This window comes from Daphnia pulex, chromosome 1 (assembly GCF_021134715.1).
Source record: "Daphnia pulex isolate KAP4 chromosome 1, ASM2113471v1".
NCBI lineage: Eukaryota > Metazoa > Arthropoda > Branchiopoda > Diplostraca > Daphniidae > Daphnia > Daphnia pulex.
The window spans coordinates 7,877,756-7,897,345 of NC_060017.1; the positions used below are offsets into that span (position 1 = coordinate 7,877,756).

General features: G+C 39.5%; 6 protein-coding genes across 9 annotated transcripts; 4 read left to right on the forward strand and 2 right to left on the reverse strand.

Annotated features, from left to right (window-relative positions):
• Window positions 1–320: 320 nt before the first annotated feature.
• On the reverse strand, window positions 321–3,507 carry LOC124188644 (MAU2 chromatid cohesion factor homolog). Of its 2 annotated transcripts, XM_046581441.1 has the most exons (10): window positions 3,095–3,507; window positions 2,850–3,029; window positions 2,652–2,774; window positions 2,458–2,586; window positions 2,286–2,397; window positions 2,054–2,218; window positions 1,739–1,989; window positions 1,473–1,678; window positions 1,194–1,396; window positions 321–1,127 (listed from the first exon to the last, which is right to left on the reverse strand). In XM_046581441.1, the coding sequence occupies exons 1-10, from the start codon at window positions 3,323–3,325 to the stop codon at window positions 880–882; spliced, it is 1,848 nt and encodes a 615-aa protein (XP_046437397.1). In that variant the 5' UTR covers window positions 3,326–3,507; the 3' UTR covers window positions 321–879. The 2 variants fall into 2 exon arrangements, with proteins under 2 accessions (XP_046437397.1, XP_046437388.1); XM_046581432.1 differs by having other exon boundaries at window positions 1,473–1,989; window positions 3,095–3,485.
• Window positions 3,508–3,514: 7 nt separating this feature from the next.
• Window positions 3,515–5,207, forward strand: LOC124188761. The gene is made up of 5 exons (XM_046581598.1): window positions 3,515–3,741; window positions 3,803–3,927; window positions 3,988–4,123; window positions 4,191–4,643; window positions 4,720–5,207. Exons 1-5 carry the CDS (start codon window positions 3,681–3,683, stop codon window positions 4,890–4,892), a joined length of 948 nt encoding a protein of 315 aa, XP_046437554.1. The 5' UTR covers window positions 3,515–3,680; the 3' UTR covers window positions 4,893–5,207.
• On the reverse strand, window positions 4,963–8,089 carry LOC124188766 (AN1-type zinc finger protein 6-like). Of its 2 annotated transcripts, XM_046581620.1 has the most exons (6): window positions 7,776–8,089; window positions 7,110–7,612; window positions 6,624–6,828; window positions 6,349–6,543; window positions 6,107–6,266; window positions 4,963–6,023 (listed from the first exon to the last, which is right to left on the reverse strand). In XM_046581620.1, the coding sequence occupies exons 3-6, from the start codon at window positions 6,729–6,731 to the stop codon at window positions 5,875–5,877; spliced, it is 612 nt and encodes a 203-aa protein (XP_046437576.1). In that variant the 5' UTR covers window positions 6,732–6,828; window positions 7,110–7,612; window positions 7,776–8,089; the 3' UTR covers window positions 4,963–5,874. The 2 variants fall into 2 exon arrangements, with proteins under 2 accessions (XP_046437576.1, XP_046437568.1); XM_046581612.1 differs by having other exon boundaries at window positions 7,110–8,089.
• A 1,450-nt stretch (window positions 8,090–9,539) lies between these two features.
• LOC124188632 (sec1 family domain-containing protein 2-like) lies at window positions 9,540–13,257 on the forward strand. 2 transcript variants are annotated; one of them, XR_006872444.1, is made up of 12 exons: window positions 9,540–10,017; window positions 10,095–10,176; window positions 10,268–10,501; window positions 10,567–10,713; window positions 11,134–11,346; window positions 11,409–11,804; window positions 11,862–11,984; window positions 12,050–12,245; window positions 12,308–12,410; window positions 12,478–12,636; window positions 12,699–13,037; window positions 13,093–13,257. XR_006872444.1 is itself a non-coding variant. In XM_046581416.1 (11 exons), exons 1-11 carry the CDS (start codon window positions 9,926–9,928, stop codon window positions 12,907–12,909), a joined length of 1,956 nt encoding a protein of 651 aa, XP_046437372.1. In that variant the 5' UTR covers window positions 9,540–9,925; the 3' UTR covers window positions 12,910–13,041. The 2 variants fall into 2 exon arrangements, 1 of the variants encoding a protein (XP_046437372.1); XM_046581416.1 differs by lacking the exon at window positions 13,093–13,257 and having other exon boundaries at window positions 12,699–13,041.
• Window positions 13,258–13,402: 145 nt separating this feature from the next.
• LOC124188671 (cyanophycinase-like) lies at window positions 13,403–14,991 on the forward strand. The gene is made up of 5 exons (XM_046581473.1): window positions 13,403–13,651; window positions 13,711–14,031; window positions 14,092–14,391; window positions 14,457–14,598; window positions 14,659–14,991. Exons 1-5 carry the CDS (start codon window positions 13,529–13,531, stop codon window positions 14,967–14,969), a joined length of 1,197 nt encoding a protein of 398 aa, XP_046437429.1. The 5' UTR covers window positions 13,403–13,528; the 3' UTR covers window positions 14,970–14,991.
• A 130-nt stretch (window positions 14,992–15,121) lies between these two features.
• On the forward strand, window positions 15,122–18,947 carry LOC124188628. The gene is made up of 4 exons (XM_046581402.1): window positions 15,122–15,682; window positions 15,757–16,163; window positions 16,239–17,812; window positions 17,883–18,947. Exons 1-4 carry the CDS (start codon window positions 15,563–15,565, stop codon window positions 18,893–18,895), a joined length of 3,114 nt encoding a protein of 1,037 aa, XP_046437358.1. The 5' UTR covers window positions 15,122–15,562; the 3' UTR covers window positions 18,896–18,947.
• Window positions 18,948–19,590: the final 643 nt, after the last annotated feature.

Genomic DNA, 19,590 nt, shown 5'->3' on the forward strand with positions numbered 1-19,590 from the left:
TGCTGTCCACCGAAACTTCTATATCATGGAGGAAAAAAAAATAAAAAATAAACAAAATAAAATAGATGGTTTCTTTATCCATCTACTTTTTTGTGTGTGCTTGATGTATGATGATGATACCAAGTCGGCGGCTAATTCGATCTTCCCCTTCGAACTTCCGAACGATGATCGTTACAGATGTGACTGCAACGAGTAGAGCGAGGTAGGACCCTAGGAGCCTAAAAATAAATTGACTGCAGGAGACTGTAGTAAAATATAACAGGCCAGTCTTCTTGTTGTTGACGGAAGCATACTACTAGAGAAAAAGATTATTTTTGTAAAAAAGGAAAATCCGCGCACGCGGCTGCGTGTGTGTGTATTTTGAGTTATGCCATATACAACGCATTCTATGTTATATGGTACAAGTGGGATATAAGGGTTGGGGGGGGGAGGAAAGGATTGATGAATTCGAAACTTTTGTTATCAAATACATGGAGTGAGAGAACGAATAGGAGGGAGGGAAATGACGACGTTGAAATCCAGACGCAGTAGAATCAAACAACTTTGGCCTCGATGTAAAGTAAATTATACATTAAACGAGCTTTTAAGTTAACATGTCGCGTCGAAAAATATTCGATTATTTACAATAGCCTTTGGTGTTTGCAACGTAAGGAGTGGGTTCAAGTTTTACCTTGCGTTGCAACGTGAGGAGACGGATCAAGCACTACCTCGAAAACAATTAAGATCGAATTTCCGGATCGAATTCAATTAACTTTACTGCAAGAAAAGAGATACAGGGAAAACACGACAGACCAGGAAACAAGAACGAGACACTCTATTCAATCATTTACAGGGCTTTGGGGGTGGTTTGAGAAAGTATGTGACGTACCTGCGCTGATTTTACATGAGAGAGGAAGAACCGGGAGTGGGCATGATCATATTAGAGGTGCTGGGTGCGCCCAAGTTATTGGCATTATTAGTGCCTAGCTGAAGAAAAGAGGCGAGTGGCTGTTCTATCCACGTAATCAGTGCATGCTCTGGAGATTGGTGTGATGCATAATTGTCCTTCATAAGTAGCTGGGAGAAATTGGCGTGAGTTTGGTACGCCTCGGCTTCTCTCCCTCCGTCGCCGCACATTCGATACAAATCTATCGTACATCAACCGAAAATTAGACATTGAAATAAATAAGGTTCCAAGTTATCGAATGACTTACCTTTCAGGATGGCTGACGCCCACAGTTGGATGTGAACATCCGGAATTTTGGAGGCCAGTTGCATTGCCGGCGTGACCATGTTCATTGCCTCGCGATTGTTGCCCAACGAGAGGAAAATATGACCGAGTAACACAAGGGAACAGGAAGTTAGGCGGTTTAGGTCTTCAGCATTGGCCATTTTTAACGTTTCTCTCAAATAGCGCCTAGGAAGATCCATGAACAAAAAAGAGTAATGAAGATTTTTATTTATTTTTTAATGAGTGGTGTAATTTTGCATACTTTGCTTCGTTGTATCGAGCTTGGAAGAAACACTGCAGTCCTTGAACGTAGAAAGCGGCTGCTCGCAAGCTGTGCGAGTGTGACGGCAACGTCTCAGGGTTGATGTTTTCGATAAGTTTATTAAAATCCCCTTCACGTTTCATTCGCAAGTAAACGATGGCAAGATTCAAATTTGCAAATGTCCATAGCTCACGATCCGTTGTGCTCTGAAATAAAAGAAAAAATTGGAAAAAGAAAAATTGGGAAAATTTGTTCATTGATCCTACTCTTAGGGCAACGTTGAATTGAGCTTCTGCAGCCTCCATAGAATTCATGCTCATTGCATACAGGCCCAGCAAAGTATGCAACTGTGCTGAATGAGCGGCAAGCAAACGAGGAGGCCCTGCAGCGCACAATTGGGCTGCTGTTGCCACTTCCCTAATAGCTTGACCTTTTTGACCCATGACCAATCGACACAGAATCAAATGTTCGAGCAGAAGAATGTGGAAAGAGGTTAAAATACTCCGGTTGTCAGATACTGTAAAAACAAATGAATCAGTTATTCTCTTGGACAATTACAATAAATAGATTTGGACACTAACGTTTGAGTTTCTCAATTTGCAGGAACGCTTTCTCTGTATACTTCTGGGCTTTGTCCATGTAGCCGGCTTGCATCGAATGCATAACTGTCACAACGTAAACCAAAACGCACAGATGTTCTTTCGACATCCATACAAACATATCACCCGAATTCCCAGCTGACACATCTAATCGTAAATGTTGTGGCGGTTAAGAAATAGAAAGTTTTAATGGAACTTTCCTAAACAAAATTACCTTCGTCACTAGGCATCAGATTTGGTTGCGTAATGGTCTGAATGCTTTGTTGCAGTTGTTTTAAGTATGGTTTAACACTCTTCACCTGCCCAGACATCAAACATTGGCACACCTATAAAATTACTGTATAGTTTATTTTTGTTTTTTTAATTAAATTGAACAAAAATATTACTTGCAGGACCAAAAAGAATATTTTAAGATATTCTTTTTGTTGAAGAGAGCCCTGCCAGTTATCAATAATTGGTCCTACTTGGGCCAGTAGGGGATGAAGTTCATTGAACTTTTTATCAATCAGCAGTAACTAAGGGAAAAGAAAATGTGTCTTGGCAAATCATTAAAAGTAATTGTGGCAGCAACTTGTAATACCATGCATTTGCTGAGAGTAAACAATAATCTAGAATACTGGGCTCCAGAAATGTGTGCATAATCAGCTCCAACTCCCAGGAGACCACAGGCTGACAGATAATCTCTTTCATTGGAATGAATTTGCTGGAGAGAAAAACACAATCAATAAATGGGAAAATCAATTACAAAATGTGTGTGCCAATAATTATAGGTACTTACAGCTAGCTGGAAGAGTAATCTGCAGTGCCAGAAAACATTCTGTTGAGACATTTCTATGGTTTTTCTCAACAAAGGTTTAGCTAGATTGGTTTGATTCTGTTGCTCATAAAGTTCTGCCAGAAGACTTGCAGATTCATATTTGATGTCGTCAAAGGCAGCAATATTCTGTGATTGATACCACTGATGAAAAAGATAGATTTGTCATTAATGAGTCATAACAAGGTTTAATCTTGAGTGTTACTCACAGCTTGTTCCAAGTGAGAACGGGCCAAATCAACATTTTTTGTGTAAAGTACAAGAATGTTTCCCAATTGAAGATGTGTTCTTGCTTCTACACGTGGTGGAGGTTTAAAACTAAATACAGTTTGAAGACACTGTACACACATACGAATATTTGGAGGCGTCGAAACTCGAAAATGTTCAGCCAGCCCTAATAGGGCGAGGTACCAAGCGTCCTGTGAAGAAGTTGACGCCATTACTCCACTAATTTGCCACCTCAAGAAGTGGTGGGCTTTTAGTCACAAGTAAACACACAAAGAGTTCAGATCGATGACTCAATAATCCGGTGAGAAAATTAGAAATGAATTCGAGTTGCTTTGGAGCTCCAAAATTTTGCATTCGATATGCGTTACTTTCGATCTGCAAACAACATCGATTCTTAACTGTCGTCTGCTCTTATGCAAATTGTTTCGTTTTTAGATTTGAGCAAACGTTATCATAATAATAAAAAGGAATTTTGTTGTGTAATCATTAATTTTATTCTTTCTAGATGAATCAAATGTACAGTATTTTTGGAGATTCTAATTGTTTGGACTACTGAAAGTGCGGAAAATGCTATCTTTAAATTTCATCAGATTGTTTTTTATAAGTTTAATGGTCTACAAATTAAACGGTAAATTTGTTTTGCTTGTATCCTTCTCGAATCTCGCGGTAATTTTTCCATTTACTTACAGGTTTTGATCAAAGCTGTCCAGAAATTGACCAATTAATCCATTCCTTACCTTATGTGAGTTCACCTGAAACAAGTTGTATAACAGGAAGAAATTGTTCCTCTGTGCAATGTGCATCAGTAGCTGAAGTAATGTATTTTATTTCTTTATTCTGTTATATCTGTGATGAGCAAATTTTTTTTTTTTAGAATTTCAAATTTTCTGTTGGTTTGGCTGCCACATGTGATAATGATCCAGCAATTGAAATAAATGCCAATATTCCCAACTCAGGAGTAGTTTTGTGGCGTGCAATATTTAATGACCAAACAGAAAAAGCCATTCCTGGTATGTGATGCATGTTTCATTTTATTGAAACCACTGAAAAATAAATAATCACCTTGACATATTTTAGGTTACTTTTTTCCTGTTTCCTCAAGCCAAAAAATTAAAAGGCAGGGTTACCTAAAGGTTAATTTGAAAAAGTCTTCCAGCAGTTCAAATTCAGTTGTCTTAGGCCTGATACTTATGGGATGTGAGAATGCTCCAGAAAATGAGAAAATTGTTGGTTCTTCTTGCACACAGAAACAAATAATTAATAATCTGCAACTTGAGTGCGGGAAAGGGCAATTGCGCCAACACCAGAACAAAATATGTTCTTTATATCGGCCGTTTGAATGCGGAGAAAAAGAAACGTGCTCCCAAGTTGGTCAATCCGATGAAGGCGAATGCCGGTGCATTACAGAATTTACGAGAGATGACAGTGGAATTTGTTCTACTGTAAAAAATCCACCTCAAGAAGTATCAACCCTTTCATCATCTGAGCCAAAAGCTAACGAAACGATTGTGTCGGATTCAACGAAGGATCGTAAGTCTCGTCGTTACTTGTATGAAAAGATTATCGTTATTGTAGTATTCTAATTCATAACTTTATAAATTTTTAGCCGCCGCATTAGCAGTCAACATAGTAGTCCCAATTCTAGTCGTAATATTGGTCGCAGCTCTATTGTACGCTGCATTTAAACACGGGCTAATCCATAGATTATTGGTAAATTGTTCTGGGCGACGTGCTGAAACCATGATGATTGATGACGATGATGATTCCCCATTGTCATAAAATTTTATTGCAAATTGTTAGTTTTTGAAATGTTTCACCAAAATTGAGAAATAAAATATATTAAAGACAATGACAAGAAAAACTAGTGTATTATCATTGAATCACTTCCGAAATACAACTGCAGGGAGAAAAACGGTAGTACAATACAACGAAGCGAAATATCCACAGCACAGGAAATTAAAGGGGTGAAAATGAAGAATCAACTATTGATTGCGATCTAATTTTTCATTCTACTCCGGTAGAAAGTGCTGCTTCTGCTTTGGTAGATACAAACACACACCACACACACTCGAACGCATACACACACACGATGGATAAGTTCAATCCCACTTACGATGTTTTAAAATGTGGTTAAATGGAAGTGCGTTTAAACATTTCCTTAGTCAAAAAGCGACGCAACACTAGCAACATACACTGACACATGTTTCTGTTGAAAACTCCCATTTCGTCCCTATGAATATTTTAAAAAATTTGTGATACCCAATTATACTCTTAACTCAAAAGGGAGAGAAGAAAAAAAAAATAAGATCGGGATCGAATATATTCCGGGTGATACAAACGCAATAAAGAAACCAAAAGAGATTGAAAAAGTGGGTGTTTAAAGTAAATTTTATAGGAGGAGAAAAGGGGGAGTGGTGGTACTCTACCCACGTTAGGTCATCCAACAAGATGTTAAGAACTGCTTATTCTGTAGTTTTTCAACCCCTTCTGAAATATAGGTAGGAAAGAGGTAGCGATGAAAAAAGAAAACAAAATGAATTCGAACGGAATAAGCCAAGTTATTTTGTCCTAAATTTGTACAATAGAAGTGAAAGATGCTCTAATTAGCTTTCATAAGCAACCCTCTTCCAGTATAACAACGGAGCTATGTGCAGCACAAAAAACGAATTTCTTTACTTGGTAATAAAAAAAATAAAGGGTTAATGAAGAGGGCATGGAGGATTGATGGTGGTGGTATAGGACAAAATAGTCAAGTGGTGCCTCAGATTTTTTGAATTTTCTGGCCGACCACCACCGGATTGTTTCGGCGGATTTCCTCTGCTCCCAATTCACGATAATTAAACGAGCATTCGTGTTTGTCTGAATATCGATGCACAGAACAGTAGAGTCCCCCACAACGGCATTCGAAACCTGTTACGAAACATTCGGAATTTGGTTAAGCAACTTGTTTGAGGGTTCATCATTTCAAGACAAGAGAAGGAACGACCGTGTACCTGTTAATCCAACCTTCTTACGGCACGTAGCACAACGGTTCTTCTTCTTTTTCCCGTCTTTATCGAGAGCTTCAGCAGCATCACTGTCACCTTCAGCTACTGAACTGCTCAAACTGCTACTACTGGTTGCAGCAGACAGGGTGGAAGAGGCAGCTCCAACCTTGTAGAAAACATTTTAGTCAGACTTCTGGATGGAGCTTGAGATTTCCAACTCTTTAAAAGAAAAATCATGGTGTACATACTTCTTTGTTCTCAGAGGAAGGTACAGGTATTGCAGGTGAAGCAACAGGAAGGGAGGTCCCCGTTGTGATCAAGGATGTTGAGCTGTTAGAGGCCACAGTGGTGATGGAAGTAGGGCTGCTACGGCCAGGGCTGGTTGTGCTCTGGGTGCTGCTGCTTGTTGGAGACGGAGGCTGCTGTTGCTTCTTCTTCACAGCCTAAAATTTAGTTGAATTATATTTATTAATTCAGGAAGAATGGTAGTTAAAAATAGTCGAATAGAATCAAGGAAACTCACCTCTTTGAAACACACTGAGCACATCCCATCGGTGGCAGGATTTCCATAGAAGCCACAGCCTGATCTGCAAAGGGTTGGAGGAGCTTGCATGTTGGATTCCTGTTCCATATTATTTGGATGAAAGGTCTTTGGGTTTTCTGTTTCAAACTCTGTGCAGATTGCGAAACTGCAGAGTTACTTGGCCAAAATGAAGAAGCAGTCAAACCTAAGCAAGGAGAGAAGAAAAGCAGGAGTCAGTAAAACAATCTTTCTTTAATGCAAAAACGACGACGACGACTAGTAAAACACAGGTCTCAAAAGTTGAGCCTTGACTTGGCCTTGACGACCCCCCTCGGTTCTCTTATCCTTCCGTGGTTCTTGGTACACTCACACACATCACATACACACCCCATTTAAACAAAGAAAATCACGCGAAATTTCTCCACTAAATGAACCACTGTAAAAGTTGAATTACAGAATCAATCGATTGCAAAAAAGATGATTCACCTGAATGATGTTGAAAAGTCGAAAATGGAACAAAGAGAGAAGCTCGCAGGCTGTGCAGAGAAAAAGGTCTGGGGCGTAGTGAGTACGAGAGGGCGCTTTCGATTGAGGATGTGATGACCAGCTGGAAAAGTTTTTGTCTATGGCGTCAACAACGTTGCCTTTCCGTTTAATACGACCTCGTCGTCGTCGTAGCCACTAGCCAAACAAAATCTTCGTTCTCAAATGTATTTTTACAGATTGCTTTTTTCTTGTGTTGAAGCAAGAGATTTTGCAATTTTTTGGCTATGGTCCTATGGATCACGAGATGAATCCGTCTTATTTCCTTTTGTTCTTGTCGAATTCAAAGAGAGAAAAAGTTGTCTGGTGACGTCACAACAGCTGATCGCCTTTCTCTTCTATTTTTTTTGTTAGATTTCTTTTCTAATTCCACACGCGCACGCATAAACACAAACTGAACGCCACAGTGATTCGTGCAATACGTCGAGATGTTTATTCCCACTGATCTATGTTTAAAATACCATAAAAAAAAAGAAAAATTTTATAAAAATGTGTTTCAGTCGCTGTGACAAACTTGAGCTAATCCGATAATAGCTAGGAGCGCTGCTGAACACGATTTCACTCAAAGAAAATCACAACTACGCAGATTAGAGAAGAAAATCAACCTACCAACGAGAGAGAAATTCTCTGCGACAAGTCTGGTAGGAAGGACGGTTCGCAACTGAGTCGACAATCTGATGTATTACTAAAATAAAAAGCACCAAGAGCTGCTCGCTAGCCTCTACGTTGTGTGCGAAGGGGAGATTTCCCAATATGTATGCGTCTCTCTTATTATAAAAGCCTAAAGTAAAAAAGAAATAACAGCAGAGAAAAGGGTCCGGACCCATAAATTGGGGCTCCTGCTGCTAGATAGACGAGGGAGGCGGACCTCTTTACTGGGGGGAGTTAAAGAACCTGATAGCCTCGTGAGGCGGAGGAAAGGAGGGTTGAGTTGTTATGTCATTTTACCAACTCCCCCTTTGAATGTCGCCAACGTGATGCCAACACCGTACGTGACTTGGCAACTTTCATGGGGCTCTCTCAACGCCATCTATCTTACTCAACTATTCCAATTCAAATCTGATCATTCAAATTGAAGAAATAAATCATCAAATTTTTACAAAAAACCCCTTCACCATTAAATCCAAATACTTAAGACTGGAGAAAACTCGATGCAAATCATAAACAAGTTGGAACTTGTCAAGATCATCCGCTAGGTTCGCTGCTTAAGTGTGCGGCCTTCTTTCACGATATTGGTAAGTGGCAGAGTTACTAAATAACAACGTTGTTTTCTCTTCCCTGGGTTCTCCCCATTGAAACTCACCTGACGTCTGACGGGTGGTGGTGGTGAGGTGGGATACGAGGAGGGAAAGCTGAAGAGCATAAATAAGAAAAAAGCCGGAACTTCGTCATAGCCCGGATTACATGGAGTCGACCTCCAAACGTCACACGCACAAACTTTTGGTCGTGAAGGAGGAGGAAACAGAATCGGCCGCCAGCAGCAAAAAGGGGAAATGTCCGCAATCAACTACAACAAAAGAGATTGAAAAAGAAAAGCATACGAATCCCAAGGCTAACTAAGGTTATATATCGTTGACGTCACAAGGCCTGCTGGGGTTTATTTGGGAGTGACCTCCATTTATTCATCAGTCTGAGACCAATTTTTGAACAATAATTCTCCTGTTTCACTTTTGATTTGATAATACACAGCAGTTGAATAATCGGTTATTTACCTCGTCTTCAAGCTCTTCTCGTAAAATGCAAATTAAGCGGACTAAATCTTATATAATACATCCTGGATTCATTGAGGTTGTTTACATAAATTACTTTGACCCGCAATATTGTATTGAATATTATCTTATCGGAACCGACGTCAACGTCGACCAATTTTCTTCAATCAGGACTTGAATCAACAATAGCCAGACGCTACCCAACTATCGTTACTTTTAACCAATGAGAAATAATGATTTAGTAAATAAAGGATCAAAGCAAATGTCGAGTCATTAAGAAAAAAAAGCTGATTCCCCGATGACTCACAGAAGACCAGAAATGATGAGTAATATTATACAAAGATAATCGACACTACCACTGGAGCTACCTAGAAATTGCGGTACTATTATATTTTACGGTTTCTGGAAGGTCATAGAAAGAAGCGAAGCTTTTTGTTTCGTCATTTTTGAAATTCGTCATTGACATTTGCGTCATTTTTCAAGAATATTTCAAGACTGTGAGAGAGTGATCAGGCGAAATGACTGAATGTACATATTTCTATGATTATTCTACCCTAGCGATGGATATACAAATATCTATGTCACCCTTGCAAATGCGTTATTTTGAAAACGTGTTGAGATGCCAAGAATGAAACAGTAGCTCCGAACTTTTAGAGGACAAATTCAGATGTGAAAAAAGGGCTGAAGGCCAACTCTCACTCATCGATGTTTTTTGAGGCCAACACGCACAAACCACAATCATGTAATCGTTTAACTTTCGACAAAAACGTAGCCGTTGCGCTTGATGTCAATGTTATTATTACGCGCTTTATTGCAGTCGTGAATGCGAATTTTGGCAGTAGATTGTTTGGAGTATTTAATCGATGTTTTTACCAAGTTAAATTTCCAACTAGTTGGGGATGCTGTTTAGTATGTTTTGTCGTGTTGACATTTGCAGACGGCGCAACAGAAATACACAACAAACAATCACCGTCTTTTGTTGTGCGTTTGTCAACAGTTAGTACAGCCATTAGTTGAAAAGTTCTCAAGATAAGATTATAGCGAATTGCAATGTTGAGATGGCAAGAGTTTGGTCAAGCGTGGTGGGCTGAAGCCAGAAAGAAAGTGAAGAATGCAGCCGTCTTTTTGGATCCGTTGGCGTGGTAGGATATTGTCCAAATTTAATTTACTTACAACATAAGAGTTTTTCTACTTTCTATGCCACATTTTTAAAATACAGTGAATGTCTTCACTGGAATGGAGGTGCACCATCTCTTCTGGAAGCTGGAGCAAGCTGCATTAAAGAACTTTCAACTTTCGAAGTAATCACAAAATTAGCCTGAGACATTGCAACATATTATTATCAGAACATGTAACATAAATATGTTTATATCTTTATTTTTCCACTGTTAGGTTGTACCTAAAAATATCAAGAAAGGTGTCTTTATTTCCAGCACAGCCTGGCATGGAACAAACTACAATATATTAGAAAGCCTCATTAAGAAGAGCAATTTGGAATATTGTGTCATCATAACTTCAGCCCATGTGTCTGTACATCATCTTCTTCTGTGGGGTTCGAGGGAGAGCAATGACTCGGAAGTATTGCAAAAGATTGAAGGCGATGTTTTAGGGTGGATGGGGAACATGGTAAAATCGATTCATTGAAATATTGTGCATTTTAAATTTCTTAAATCTTTATCTTCTTTTTTTAGAATTATACTGTGGAAGTTTTCAGTTATCCTTTAAGCACCCTTCATCCAACCAGAGATACAGTTTTAATACCCTCTGCAAAGTTAGCAAGGCCTCTTCTCACAAGTGATTTAGGATACCTAAATGAACAGCTCATTCTATTTAGCAAGGTATCTGGTTTTAATGTTACAGCAGTTTTGTGCTACAATTGTTTTGATTAAGATATCTTTTACCAAGTTTCTCATTAAAAAATTGAAACAAAGTGGGGCACAACACTTTAAGTAAAAAGTGACCTATACCCGATTACCCATGTATCATCGCTTATGAAGAGAACCTGGCTAGATCTCTTAATCGTAACAATATAAGTAAGAAATTTCTTACTTAATTTTGTGTTGAGATTGAATGATGTGAGCAAGCCAAATCTGAAGCAATTCGGTTATTATTAAAATAGCCTTTGAGTGCCTTGTTGAAAAACTTTGGTCCGAGTTAGCGAAAGTGTCTCTGAAAATCATCAACATATATTACAGACGGATAATTGTCGCATAGTTACTCTTTGATAATCAAACCAATTTATTATATTCTATGTACAGCAGGCGGATGCACAAACAGTGCGATCGATAAACGATCTCAGTAATGCAAATTTGCCATTAGAATCGCAAGTACAAGTGCGTCAGCTAGTTCACAACCTTAATCAACTGATACAGCACATCAACGGAAAAGATGAAATTTTCACAGTGGGCCCATTCAGTAGAATAATCGGTACTGAACTTGAAGCTTTAAATGCTGCCAAAACTCGAAGAAAAGTATAGAAATGACAAACAATCCTTCTTTATAAAATAATCAATGCCCTTTTTATTTTTGGCAGACGGCGACAAATAAAGTGTCCGTCATCTTGGTTGACCGGCTCCTTGATTTGGCATCCGCGACCAAGTTCTCTAGTGACAATTTGTACGACCGATTCATCCATACTCTTGACCGGCTTCACGAATACTCTAGTGATGTAGCTATTAACATGAGTGGAAAACCGCAAGGAGATTTGACGACGGCACCTGGCTGTCTAGCACCTCAAACAGATTGGAATGACGGATGGGACATGATGGATCATTTGTTTCACGAAAATTCCCAACAGGCTACAGAATGGTTTACGGATGTTCTGAAAGACAGCTTAGAAGATTCAAACGATCTTAAAAATCTGGGCGATGTCATTCATCAATGCAGCAAGGATTGGGATTTTATTGAAAAGTTTACTCATTTGTATCAGGTACCTCAATATTGGTTTATTCTATTAGCATTTGTTTAATGAGTTCCTCCCTTACAGGTTGGATACGGACTATCTCAGATTCAGAGTAATGATAAAGCAAAACGAATGGACGATTTAGAGGGAATTCGGAAAAGTCTGGTTGAATGCTTAGATGACGAATCTCCGTCTCCTCTCATACAGGTTTTTCTTGAAATTCGTTCAATTTCTCTTTATTTAAATAAAGTGAAAATGTCGATTGAAAATAGGTCTTGCAGCTGTTGAAGACGAGGAAAGATATGAATTTATCTTTGGATGATATCTTGGTTCTGTTGGTCCACTTGTACTCTCTAGCAGGTGACAGACGAAAAGATGTATTGCCCGCTGAGTTGGAGGAACGCTTTAAGAGTCTCGTGGCAGAAATTATCGTCAATGATATTCTCTCTGATGAGCTTCAAGATTTTGGTATTAATGAACTTGCAAATATCAAACTGGAGAGACGCTCATATTAACAAATAATATTTTAGTGGGCGTTCCTGTCGATGAAATTAGAGCGCATCGTGCCGCCCAAAGGATAATCGAACAACTTCATTGCATTAGCGAATTTCGTAGTCACATGAAGAGATACAGGTACGGAATCAATTACATTTTTACTGAATTAAAACCCTTAACCTACCGTATTTTATCGAACAAGTAGAACTTTGTTTCAACGGCGCAGCTCAGCTATGCCTCTAGAGTGCATCAGTTTCTTTCAGCAACTGGTTGAAGATATTTTCGATCCTTTATTGGGCGACAAAAATCCAGACTTGGAACACAAATCAGGAAGCTTGAAAGATTTCATTAAAACGGGATTTAGGTAACTATTTTTTTAGTAACTAAAATGGCTCTTTATTAATAAAAGTTACTTTCATTTTTTAGTTTATTCGTCAACGTGCGTAAGCCTAAACCAGTGGACAATCCCACCATCATCTTGTACGTGTGTGGTGGCATACGTCCCGACGAAGTGAAGCTCATTCGTGATTTGTTTCGTCAAAAATCAACGACTCACAAAGTTTTGATAGCGTCAAGTCACTTCCTATCTGCTTACGATTCATTGCAATACGTTTTCAAGAAAAATCTTTCATCGTGATCGTGGTGATTTGGAAATAGCCACGTTCATTCCGGTTTTTCGGAGTGATTCTTGCCCCCTTTTTTTACCGCTCCTACCGTATTCTATGGCATTTTGTATGCTGCTGTTAATAAATGGTGAATAAGAAGGTAATTTCAGTTAAGGTATTAATTGTTTTATCTGAGTTCTTATCAACCCGATCAGTGCTCAATGCCCTGTAGTGTTCAAATCCGGAAATAGAATGAAAAAAGGAAAAGATTATCTACTGAAGTAGGTTATAAACGGGAGTCTCTTTCAACCTAAATTGTAAGTGTCACAAGCCAAAAGTAGAAAGGGAAATAAAAGCGCAAAAACTTTGAATTTACATAACCGGTTTCTACTCAACGAGCATTCTAATTTCTTTTGAATCCGTTGTACTTCCAACGCACGTTCTTATCGCTGGATCTTATATTTCTTAAGGGTGTTTGTTCCATTTGGCCTTTTCTTTAAAAACAAAAAAATACTTGGCCACGCTGGAGTATAGTGAGATTTAGCTGGCGGCTGATCTTACGCTTTATCACTCCCTGTTTTCGCTATGCTTGAGTATCGGAGATTATTAGTTTCAATTCAGTGCTCGTCGATGTTTTAGTGAAGTAAGGTCATGAATTTCATTGCACTTCTTCTCGTTTTACCAGCTGTCGCTATTGCCCAACATTTAGTGCTGATCGGTGGAAATTTGAAAGATGACAATGTTGGCATTTGGACAGCGATGGTTGACAAGGCTGTAAGTTTTCGATATTTTTCTCTTTTTTCTTTCCCCCTAGTAACTAATCTTCTTTGAAGGGAGGACCAGGTGTAGCTGATATTGGAGTCATTGTGGCCTCGTCAACCGGTAACGCCGAGGGGATTAAAGCCGCTGATAATTTTGTCCAGAAATATGGGGCCAAATCAGCCTCCATCGTCTCCTTGACAACAGCTGATGTTTCATCGCAAGAGGTGGCCAACCGTGTGCAAAGTTTCACGGGCATCTTTTTCGCTGACGACTCGATGGAATCCAACACGATAGACATTCTCCGCCCATCCGGCGTGGATACTTTGGTACTCCAAGCCATTAAAAATGTCATGACTAATGGTGGCATGGTTGCCGGTAACAGCGCGATTATGGTATGATGAATTTTTATTTGTTAATCATCAAAGTTTGTTAACCTCTTTTACGTCATACAGGGCGATTCGGTGGCGATCCTTGGTGGCGATTCCATGAACGCGTTAGTGCTGGGAACCAAATTTGAAAAAGCCTTTCCGGGAAACCCATCTCCACTTGTTTATAGCAAAACGGGTGGGTTAGGTTTCTTGAAACATTACGTGTTGGATAGCCATTTCAGTGAACGAGGACGAGAGATGCGATTGATCCGAACGACACTCGACTCGAAGGATCTGCCAGTTATCGGTACATCGAAAGGACTTGGCGTTGATGAAAATACCGCTTTGCTCATTTCTAATCCACTCTCTAAACCTATTGGAAAGGTAAAATTAGATTCATCACGCAAGCTATATAGTAACATGTTTATATTTAATTTAAAAATCCGCAGGTGATCACCGATGCCGTGTCAGTTAGCGGTGTGTTCATCGTCGATGTCTCCACGGTACCTGTTGAATCTGGTCCAAAGGCCACCTATGACCAAATTCCGTTTTCTTTCTTTACTGTCAACGATACGATTGACCTAACCACAGGTATTGATTCAAGTTGCTGACTTTAATATGCTGAAATTTAAATTATCATTTGGATAACAGAGGAAGTTATTTACGCCAACTGGAAGATCCCAATAGCTGGCGAGGAGTGGTTTGAAGATGCCATTCCATCGGCGGATATTTTCTCAAGTGAGCAGCCATCACAATGGCGCCAGACCAATCGGCGGCTGATTGATTGCAAACAAGTGAATGTCACTTGCACGTCTATTGCATCTGCATTTCCGGTTGTGCAAGTCTTTTTTGACCGACTGCAGGCTGTCGGATTCGGTGCGGATATTCCTAATGATCCGGCGAAAACCTATGTTGCTTCCTTCCAAAACATGCTGGCTTCTATAAAACCTATCGAATCTTGATGTGATGAGTTTACAGTGAATTAACAAGACACCGTGAAATGTCTGAAATTTTATTAGAGTAAATCTGGCAGGCGCGTAGCGGGAAATGTATTTTTATTATTCGATCCTTTGACAAAATAAACAACGGACGAATTAATTGACAGCGCGGGAAATTATTGTCGGCGTGATATGAATTGGATCTTCTTATCGTCGTGATGAAGACAAGGCAACAGAGGAGAAAGGGTCGAGCAGACGAAAATGGCACACAAACCATGCTGACTTCACGTGCTGCTGTGTCTCGAGCAGGTAGTTGTTATTATTGAGTTCTGAGATCTGCTGTCCTGAACTTCTGACATCGTTCCCTTCGAAAATAGCTTCGAGCATTATTAAAACTGCTGCATTACGTATTAGGCCTTATAGTTCTCTTATGTTAAAACGTTGTCTCTTACAGACTCACGTTACGTTTTTTTTCTCATACCCGATACACGAAAGACGAAAACAAAAAGTGTATGCAGATGTACAGCTTTGGACAGTTTTCTTGTATAGAAACATCTATTAAAACAGGGCAGCACGTGTAGCTTATTACCGATTTTCAATTTGAATGTTCAGCAGAAATGTTAACTACTCCTTCACGCCGAATTCTTCTTGAAAACTCTCCTTTATACTATCCATTTGGTAACACTGGTGCTGAAAACATACTGAAAGACTTCAATTTCCAATTAGATGAAATCAAGGTATATTAATACTTGCATGAATTCTTTTATAAATTAAAATTGGGCATCAACTATTTATGTTGTATTCCCTATAGGTCCTATTTCTGGGATGTGGCGACTTAAGGAACGCTCTAAATACAGTAGCCAACAACAAGAAACAAAAGTTATGCATTCATCTAAATGACTGGAACCCTTCAGTTATTGCTCGAAATATTGTGATACTGAAAATAATTTCAGCACCGGATTTCAATACTAATAATGAAGATGATGTTGCCTTTTTATGGGATCTTTGGTATAATGCTGAATGGCCGGAAGCCACACTCAAGAAATTTCAAGCGGTTTTAAAGGAACTATTATTGGACAATGCTTTACCAGAAAATGTTGTTATTTCAAAAAGCAAATGCTTGCAAAGCTTGAAATCTGTCTGGCGTTCATGGAATGATTACTGTTTTAAAACAAAATCTGAAGCGAAGCTTCTAATGGATAAAATGCACGAAGAAAGGTGAGCTTACACGTCTTGCGATTATAATTTGAGATTCATAATTAATTAAAAATCGTTTTATTTTTTTTTAATTAGAAACAACACAATGTTGAAAGGCTGGATCAGATTGAATCCCAAGACTAATGATCAGCAAGACAATCCTACGATACCAGAAGTAGCAATAGATGGATTTGCACTAAATGTAGCATCGAAATTTGAAGACCTTCAAGATTCAACCAAAGTGCTGATTAAACAAGAAGCTCGTCAGTATTTCTCCACGGGTACCTGCAGATTGCAAAGTGGAATAGGAAATGTCTGCGTCAACCCAACGTTACTCGACCCCACCACCTATCGCTGGCAAGTTCACTACCAATTATGCCCCTTTGACGGCTACTTGCCGTTGACTCGAGAAGAACTTGACACGTCAGATAATAAAGGAATCCTTATCCGAACCTGCCAGAAAATACTTCGGGGCTTTGTGGCTGATTACAAGAAGCGGACTGACCGAGTCAAAATCTTTTTCCACTTGGAAGACGCCCTGGAGTTTTGCCTCTCTGAATCAACCTTGTCGTTTTACGTGATTGATTGTTCCAATTTGGCGGATCACGTTGGATTAGTTAACTTGATCAACGCTTGTGAGAAGAGATTGATGGATAATCCCGAAGCTGTGTTATATACCGAGTCTATGTTGTGGTCATCGTTGGCTCCCTCCATGTTGAAGTACGTCGAAGAAGCTCTTTGCTGCCCACTGAGCATGATTCCAACGATTTATGGATTGAGACTGGCTACTCACGTCGAATTCGGCTCCAATAAGCCTTTAAACTTGGGACAGCAAATGGCGAATGCCTTTAAGCTGTGCTGGAAAAAAGTTTTGCCATTTGGAAATTTATCGCTCAGCCCTTCCCCAACCTTAACTCGCTGCCTTGATCAGCTAACACAGAAATGTTTCACATCGAATGGTTTTCACCTGGTGGAGGGTAAAAAAACAAGGGAAAGATGCGGAATGGCATGCTACTCCCCACTTACCTTCAATTACGTGTTGGATTCCATGGCCCAGCGCGTTGGAGGGGATGACTGTTTGAAAAATCTCAAAGCTCACCAATTGGACTTTTATTCAGCATTTAATTTGGCGCAACGAACAGCACAAGCCTGGAGAAATGGCCAAGCAATTTCAAAGGTGTCATTTGATATCCAAACAAATGTTTATCCTCTAATGGGAACGCCCTTAATCAGGATCTTATTAATCCCGTTTGAAAAACTAATGGATTCCTATACATTGCAATTGGTTTCCAACGACTTTGAAAAAAATCTTCCCAAATTATCTCAATTGAATATCCACGTCATCGACAACTGTGAGATTGAAATCAAGAAGACTCGTGATTGTGAAATGGAAACAATCAGCGTTTCCTTTCTGCTTGTGCCCGACCACGGTCTCGAAAAAACTCATGCGGTATACATCTACGATGCGTGGACTGGGTTACCGATTTCTTTTTGTGAAAATATCTCGAAGATGCGAGTGGAAGCGTTCCATCAACCATATCCCTGGTGTTCTAAAGGATCTCCACTTCCTCTGGCCAACAGCAATGGATTGCAAGTGAACAACTGCATCGAGTCTGAGGACTCTTTCGTCCTTCAGATAATGGTTGAAAGTAGTAGCAAGAATATTTCAGGTTATTATTCAATTCTATTATGTTTGGTTTATGCAATATTAAATCATTTTCCATTTATTTTCGTTTTCAGGTTTAAATGTCGCCACGAACCAACGTCTACCTTGTGAGTCTGCCCACGATATTATTATATCGCTGAGTCAACCAAAGAGCATCAAACCGTTGAAAATATCTTTCCCTTATCCCATCATGGTCAACGAGATTCGTGCTACTCTTCACCGCAAGGATCTTTCAATCAACCTCGTCTTAAAAAAGGCCCTCTACGAGCCCTGGCCTTATGAATTTCACACTCAACAGTCCAGATGGATTGTGTTGGATAGCCTAAAACTGTGGGGAGATAAAAACACTGTAGATTCGTTGGGATTGCATCTCGGCTCTCAGTTCAAACTGAGTGATATCAAAAATCTGTCCCTATCAAACAAATCTGCTTTAAATGAAGTTCGAGACACCATCAAAACATTTTTTTTGTCTGCAGCTGTCCATGGCAGTCAGGAATATTTCGGCATCCGGAGGAAGGATTCAACCCAAAGCCCTAATTGGTACATCCGAGCACATCTGCCTGTTCGTATTTCTCCTGTGGGCAGTCCACTTTTGATCCTGTCAGCTGTTGACCATCGTCTTGCCGAAAATCTCATTGCGCAAGGAAAACTGAACAAAGATGATGCTTTTAATGATTACGTACGAATTTATGCTCAACCATCGAATGGAAACCAAAATTGTATCATTTTGACTTTCACGTCAGAAGAAGAGCAACTGCTGCGCTACATTCTACGATTGAATTCGACCCAAATCGTCCCCAGCACTTGGCAAAAGAAGAATCTTCCCCAAGGAGAAAACAGTCCATGGCTGGCTACCTTCATATCACCACTCTATGAAAACCATCCAATCGATCAAGTATCGTTTGACGCCTGGCATAAGACCAAAGGAGTGAATGAAAAGGGAAAAAGCTGTGAATCCTGCAAGAAAATATCCGAAAATCTGAAGCGTTGCAGTCGCTGCCGCACCGTCGTTTACTGCAGTGTCGAGTGTCAGCGTGGGCATTGGACTCTACACAAAACCGTCTGTATTAATAATTCTCAAAAGTGAAAACGATTTTGGAAAAATGTTCTGTTATCAATACAAAGAGAAGTTCATTGATTTTGATTCTTTCTTTATTCTTACCTGAAATGTAACATAGAGATGACCGTGTGATGAATTTTTAGTGAGTTAACTTTTTAGTGAGTTAACTGAAATGTGTCTTGCTTTAAATTGCATGGCCTGAGATGAATCGTCGTGTGTTAAACACCGAAGTAGCTACAATGCTAGTGCGCTCGACAAGCTGTCGAATGCCGGATTACATAGTGCCGGGTTCTAACCTGATGAGAGGCAATAAAGAAAATAGCAACACAGTCCCAGCTCCGTTCTAATATCAAAATTGTTAGTAAACGGCGTTCAGCCAATGGCTATCTGTGGAAATCATTCAGTTCTGTACGACAGCTTGCATTCGTTCTGGGTGTAATAGTTGCGTACACGCTGGTACAACCTTTTAAAATACTTTATTAGATTTAAAGCAGCTCAACTCATAGCCATCAACAGCTATAAACTTTTAACCACCACAATTGTGACATTTAAAAAATAGGAAAAGTTTTTGAGGGTTTCGCCAAATTGTATTTTAATCAAGGTACCATTTCAATTGTGAACATTGCAAGAAGCGCATACAAGGAATGCAACACGTCGTCGACCGATAATAAAGGGCTCAGGTATCCCTTTATGAACAACTGGATTTGGGTTAAATGTCGTGG

What these genes read in the sequence shown, in the direction of transcription:
- LOC124188644 (XM_046581432.1), bottom strand. Translation starts at nt 3,325, where the DNA reads ATGGCGTCAACTTCTTCACAGGACGCTTGGTACCTCGCCCTATTAGGG. An exon ending in TATTCTTTTTGGTCCTGCAA is followed by an intron (nt 2,398 to 2,457) that starts GTAATATTTTTG and finishes GTAATTTTATAG; the next exon opens with GTGTGCCAATGTTTGATGTC. An exon ending in GCTCGATACAACGAAGCAAA is followed by an intron (nt 1,397 to 1,472) that starts GTATGCAAAATT and finishes GGATCTTCCTAG; the next exon opens with GCGCTATTTGAGAGAAACGT.
- LOC124188761 (XM_046581598.1), top strand. Translation starts at nt 3,681, where the DNA reads ATGCTATCTTTAAATTTCATCAGATTGTTTTTTATAAGTTTAATGGTC. An exon ending in AATGTGCATCAGTAGCTGAA is followed by an intron (nt 3,928 to 3,987) that starts GTAATGTATTTT and finishes TTTTTTTTTTAG; the next exon opens with AATTTCAAATTTTCTGTTGG. An exon ending in AACAGAAAAAGCCATTCCTG is followed by an intron (nt 4,124 to 4,190) that starts GTATGTGATGCA and finishes GACATATTTTAG; the next exon opens with GTTACTTTTTTCCTGTTTCC.
- LOC124188766 (XM_046581620.1), bottom strand. Translation starts at nt 6,731, where the DNA reads ATGGAACAGGAATCCAACATGCAAGCTCCTCCAACCCTTTGCAGATCA. An exon ending in CTTCCTCTGAGAACAAAGAA is followed by an intron (nt 6,267 to 6,348) that starts GTATGTACACCA and finishes GTTTTCTACAAG; the next exon opens with GTTGGAGCTGCCTCTTCCAC. An exon ending in TAAGAAGGTTGGATTAACAG is followed by an intron (nt 6,024 to 6,106) that starts GTACACGGTCGT and finishes GTTTCGTAACAG; the next exon opens with GTTTCGAATGCCGTTGTGGG.
- LOC124188632 (XM_046581416.1), top strand. Translation starts at nt 9,926, where the DNA reads ATGTTGAGATGGCAAGAGTTTGGTCAAGCGTGGTGGGCTGAAGCCAGA. An exon ending in AAGAACTTTCAACTTTCGAA is followed by an intron (nt 10,177 to 10,267) that starts GTAATCACAAAA and finishes TTCCACTGTTAG; the next exon opens with GTTGTACCTAAAAATATCAA. An exon ending in CTCCGTCTCCTCTCATACAG is followed by an intron (nt 11,985 to 12,049) that starts GTTTTTCTTGAA and finishes GATTGAAAATAG; the next exon opens with GTCTTGCAGCTGTTGAAGAC.
- LOC124188671 (XM_046581473.1), top strand. Translation starts at nt 13,529, where the DNA reads ATGAATTTCATTGCACTTCTTCTCGTTTTACCAGCTGTCGCTATTGCC. An exon ending in CCGGTAACAGCGCGATTATG is followed by an intron (nt 14,032 to 14,091) that starts GTATGATGAATT and finishes TACGTCATACAG; the next exon opens with GGCGATTCGGTGGCGATCCT. An exon ending in TACGATTGACCTAACCACAG is followed by an intron (nt 14,599 to 14,658) that starts GTATTGATTCAA and finishes TTTGGATAACAG; the next exon opens with AGGAAGTTATTTACGCCAAC.
- LOC124188628 (XM_046581402.1), top strand. Translation starts at nt 15,563, where the DNA reads ATGTTAACTACTCCTTCACGCCGAATTCTTCTTGAAAACTCTCCTTTA. An exon ending in TCCAATTAGATGAAATCAAG is followed by an intron (nt 15,683 to 15,756) that starts GTATATTAATAC and finishes TATTCCCTATAG; the next exon opens with GTCCTATTTCTGGGATGTGG. An exon ending in TAGTAGCAAGAATATTTCAG is followed by an intron (nt 17,813 to 17,882) that starts GTTATTATTCAA and finishes TTTCGTTTTCAG; the next exon opens with GTTTAAATGTCGCCACGAAC.